At 39.3% G+C, this 5,221-nt stretch overlaps 1 protein-coding gene across 1 annotated transcript; it reads right to left on the reverse strand.

Annotated features, from left to right (window-relative positions):
- Positions 1–2,423: 2,423 nt before the first annotated feature.
- LOC149941434 (uncharacterized) lies at positions 2,424–3,893 on the reverse strand. Its single transcript, XM_090179704.1, has 3 exons — positions 3,532–3,893; positions 2,811–3,155; positions 2,424–2,738 (listed from the first exon to the last, which is right to left on the reverse strand). Exons 2-3 carry the CDS (start codon positions 3,148–3,150, stop codon positions 2,710–2,712), a joined length of 369 nt encoding a protein of 122 aa, XP_090035830.1. The 5' UTR covers positions 3,151–3,155; positions 3,532–3,893; the 3' UTR covers positions 2,424–2,709.
- Positions 3,894–5,221: the final 1,328 nt, after the last annotated feature.

The following is a 5,221-nucleotide window of genomic DNA, read 5'->3' on the forward strand; positions in this document are numbered from 1 at the left end:
GAAATGGAGAAGGTTCATCGGAGGTGATTTGCCTTTCTATCGATCGGGTATGACAGTGTGAGGTAGAAAACGCTCCTTTCATGTTCGATTAAGGGAAATTGTCCTTTGAGAGAAAGCAGGAGGAGAAGGTCTTAATTTAATATATTCATCCCGGCGTTAGAGGTAACGCGCGAGGGCTATTTCTCGGACAGAATAAAAAGTACAGCGCTGTAAATCGCAATTTTAGTTTATACAATAAAATATATTATTTAACTTCTGAACCTTTGAAATTGGCATTTTTATTTCTGGTTTTGGTTTGTAACATTGACGACTTTATAGGCTGCAGTATCTCGAGCTAACTTTGACTGTTAAAAAGTTATCAAAATACATTCTTTTTTATAGCGGAACTGAAAAGTGAAAATCCTCAATTTCGCGTTAAAAGAAATATGTTAGAATTTTTAGGGCTCATCTTTTGCGGTATCGAGGGCGCGTATAATATGAAAATGGAAGATTTACTGCAAAATTTGTCCATAAATTCAAGCCCTATACGAGGGTATTGCTTTATCTCCTTTTCTTCATTTTTTCGACCATCTTCTTCGATCTGAGGCCTCGTATCTATAGTCGCTCCAACTTCCCCCAACGAATTACACGTGAGTCCAAATACACCCGACAATGGGCCTATAAACCTCACGAATGGGAAACGTAGAGTTCACCCCTCCAAGCCTTAGGATGAACTAGTTTTGTACGCGCGAATCCTACTATGGAAGGTATAGTTTTTACGAAAGAGGAGCGGCATTTTTATGATTGAAGTTAGCTTGGGATCTCGTCAAGTCGTTTTGGCCGCCTCGCCTCATCCTTATAGCCTCCTTTAACGTAATTTCGTTGCATTCATTTAAGCCTCGGCCCCGCTAATAAAAAACGCCAAACCAATTAAGGGGGTTTTCTTCCTATACCCTACTTTCCCAGATGGCTTTTTTTTCAGGAAGAAATTACTACCCTTTTTATTTCCGTGGCTTAAAGTGGAGCTAATTAAAAATAGATTTGCAAATATCTTGATTCAATAGTATGAGCTGTTTTTTATCAATTAGTCGCTACAACGTAAAACTAATATCATTATTAATTTATTAGCGGTTGTTTAATAAGCGAGTTTCAACCGCCGACGTACGCTCATTTTGGGCGAAAAAACCAACGAGCGTGTTACAATAAGTGGATTCTTTTCGATTGTCCCGAAATGTACACTAATTAACCCAAAATCTAACTGAGTAAGAGTCTACCTCGAAATTCCGGAAAATGCGAAAAGTATTATTTCTATTTACTCTAGTTTTTGAGGAGGTGTAGAAAGTGTAACCCAAATCCCAGCTTCCCTTGGTCAATAGTGTACGATGTAAAGTAATTAATCACAAAGGAGTGGACGAATAGTTTAATTTCGGGTAAAAAGTTACTTTTAAAGCCGATAGATGGTAGTGGGTGCGATAATTGAAACTAGCTTTTTAAACCATTGGGTTCTCATTAATCTAATGGTTTTTAATTCCAGAAATATATTTATTCGAATATTAACTTAATTTTTCCCTTTACTGTAATATTTAATTTTATAAATTAATTACGTTTATTACATCTACGTTACAATTACTATTTAAAAACACACATTTCGTAATGTTAATACATTTTCACCTAAAAATGGCCTACTGACCCCTGTAGAAGTGTTGCAACAGCAGTATTTCGGTGTATTAGGCGAAGTCAACATTTTGGGACAAGACTCATTCTCTTTTCAGCGCTAACCCGGTAGTTTCGTTAAAGTCTGGGTGTAAGGTCTTTCGGGGTATAACAAACTGTCTAGTGGCGTGTCTTTCTCGGCACGAAGAGCGAAAATGACTTTTTCTTTCCGTAAGTCAGGAGGTTTCTCACTCCATTTTCGGCCTAATGTTCTTTCCCGGCAGAAAGTAGTTCCAGGCCACGGTGACTGATTCGTTCGCGCGAGGCCCCGCTCTTCCGCGTAGTTGTAATGTTCGGGACTTACGACCTCTTTCTTAGCGGAGCCTCCCTTTTCTCTTCTTCCCACTTATTCAAGCTAGATTGTTTTTCCACGAACAAACGAGGATTCCTTAGCCATTGTTTTCTCTTCTTGTCTCGACCTTCTCGCCTATTTTCCTAAACGTATCTTGATCGCTATAGAACAGTGCCCTAAGCCTAACGTCATATTTTGTTCGACCGTTAGTTGAAGATCTATAAATGTTGTTTTTTGTTTGATTTTCTTTATGTACAAAAATATAGAATATATAGCAATTGTTAGAGAACGTTTATCATTTAAATCAACAATCTATAATAACAGAAAACCAAGTAGCGTAAAATAGAAATATCTAAGAATAAAGTCTCGATACTTTGAAGAATTATGTTATAAGAAATTGTAATTCTCTTAACGCAAAATCTATTGTCCGTATGATGACCTTAAAATAAATTATAAAATATTCAAATGTTTGAATATTTTATTATCGGGTAACTAAATATCGTGATAAGCTTCGTACGTAGTTTAAACTTTGGTCAAAAGTATCGCCGCCTACCGACTTTTAAATCGAATGAGTGAAAGCTGTCTGGTCATTCAATATTATCTCGATATAAAAACTGAATGTTTCATTTCAAATGTCGTCTGCTATTTCTTCACACATTTAGTTGACAGGTTTTAAAGTAGATGGCGCTAACTTTTCTAAGCTCAAAGCCCATTACGAGGCTCTGTTAGTTCGTCGACAAGAGACAATTTCGAACTGAAATAATGAGAATGATGGTTACTTTGGCGAAAGTGACAATGCTTTTAAGGCAGACTTTGTCGGGCTCACTAGGGCTGATTTTCTTGGTGGGAGTGAAGCAGGTGGTCACCGTCGTCACTGAAACCGTGTCCGCCTCGTTGCCCTTGTTGTATCTGCCAGTGATCCTCTCGAGGGCGGAATGGTTGGACAAGGACGCTCTTCTGGCCGCACTCAAGCCCGGTTTGGAACGGAAATGGTAGTACAGGAAAACGGACGTGACGCCGAAGAAGAGGAGCAAGATGACTCCGACGTAGCATCCCACGCTCAAAAGCGTTTCCGGATCCGGCACTTTGATAGGATTTTCCTCGGTACATTTCGTTATTACAATCCTACTCCGGTTTTGACAGTCTTTCGCCACCACGACGAACATGTCTCCTAGAAAACGATCAAAATTACCAAAAGTAACATACATTTTGAATATTTACTCGCTAACAAAATCTTAAGCCTTAGAAAAGTCCCAAAATTACATCGTAAACGCGGGCGTTCTATACGCACCCTGTATGGATAATGGACGGTATTTTAATTAACAATTTCTTCGGACGCATTCGCGTGGGGTTAATCACCGTTAAACCGCGATATTTCCCCTCGAAACAATGGCAGCAGCCAACTATCCGATAAACGGGAAAGCCTCAAAAGTGACGCGAGCATGGCCTCTCGGAAAAAAGGAGCTAATTATAGAAAAGCGGGCTGGGTCAAAATGTCCAATTTCCGGATGTCGTGAATAATCCGGGCGTAACGAGTCGACACTTACCGGCGTTCCTTCGAGGATGTCAACGGAAGTCTTATTAACAAATAAATTCGCCGCTCTATCCACTCTTTTCTCGTAAAAGGGGAATTTAATTAAGCCTTACGGGCTTCGTTGAAAGGACAAATCGGACGTGAAATGAGCCACTTCCGTCTCACGGACATGATTCGCTTTGGGCCGGCGCCCTATTGAGAATGTCTCATCGCGGATCGCGGTCTTCGGGACGGAGCGCCACTTCCCGGAGCGACTCTGCCGATGAAAGAAGCCTTCCACACTCAACCTGATCCAATAAATACCCGCTCTCGGGTCCTGGTCAGCCGCTTAACGACCGGACAGCTCGTCCAAAGGCAACGCGAAGGTACGGCTCACGTGACATTTCAGTCTGACTTTGACCGGACCGAACGTCGGTTAATCTTCCAATTATTCGCTCTCGGAAATATATATATATATATATATTTTATTATCGAAAGGTTTTCCCGTCGTTAAGACTTGGCCAATCCCGGTTTATCTCCCTCTTTGGCGAGTGTGCTCGATATATTTGGTAATTAGGCTTAGGACGCGGCTCTACACCCTATATATTATTATTATCCTCCTCCGCCGAAGTCAACGCGTCAGGCTACGACTATTTTGCTACTCCGAATGAAATTACAGAACCAATTTACATCCTTCCTAAGTGTAACGCCGCGAATAAACGACTGATTATATAGCTAGACGCGTATCTAACGTCAACTGGATCCGTTTTGCTCCGGCCATATGCGGTTTTCGCCGGAGCATTGCCACGAATGCGAATGTCGTCCACATTATGTCGTTTTACAAATGACAACACGTAGTAGTCGTAGCTTTAATAGTGGTCGCCATTACTGGGGTTTTATTTCTCTTCAAGGTTTAGTATTAATCAATTGACTTTGCAAATACCGAAGCCTCCCATAAATAACACGTTTTGCTACAAGTATATTTCCTTTTTAAATAAACGTTACGCGTAAGGGGGAAGAATACAGTAAAAGCCTCTTTTTCGTTCAAGCTGAACGTTTATGTTTTAACAATTACATAATTGAATTGTATTTTTCTTATTAGGCTGAACCTTCCTCTAGTGCTTAAAATAATTTTGATAATTCTAATATTAATAGTTAACGAGGTATAAGGTCCGAACTAAAGGGTAGTTTGGGCACTTGCCCAACTTGTTTAGCTCTGGGGGGTCCGAATTGAAACGTAATAACTTAATTATTTTTAAATTTAAAATTGTCAAAATTATTTTAGTCACTTAACAAGAGACTGTTCTACACTGAAATATTAATTTTATAAGTTAAAATTCAAAATTAAAAGAGTTCAGCTTGAAATAGCGCGAAAGTAGACAATTGCTACTGTAGTCTTCTCCCTTAAATATTCGAAAAATATAAAAAAAAAATTACGTTATAAATTTTCCCGAAACTATAGAGACTTTATTTCCGATAAAGAAATAAATTATGAAATACTGAGCCGTCGTAAGCTGTTGCTATTAATAAATAAAAATTAAAACGACAATTACCAGCGAGACAGTTTTTAGAGGATGATAAAGGATAGGCGTATAGAAACGTATTGAACCTAGGGTATTGGTTTCGAGATGTCACGGTTGAAATAACTTCCGGAGGTGAGGACAAAATGTTCTGCTTGTAATTTTCTTTGGCTGGACTTGATGAACGGATACTTGTTTCCTTTA

The sequence above is a fragment of the Leiobunum rupestre genome, chromosome 6 (genome assembly GCF_980474605.1).
Source record: "Leiobunum rupestre chromosome 6, qqLeiRupe1.1.hap1, whole genome shotgun sequence".
Taxonomy (NCBI): Eukaryota; Metazoa; Arthropoda; class Arachnida; order Opiliones; family Sclerosomatidae; genus Leiobunum; species Leiobunum rupestre.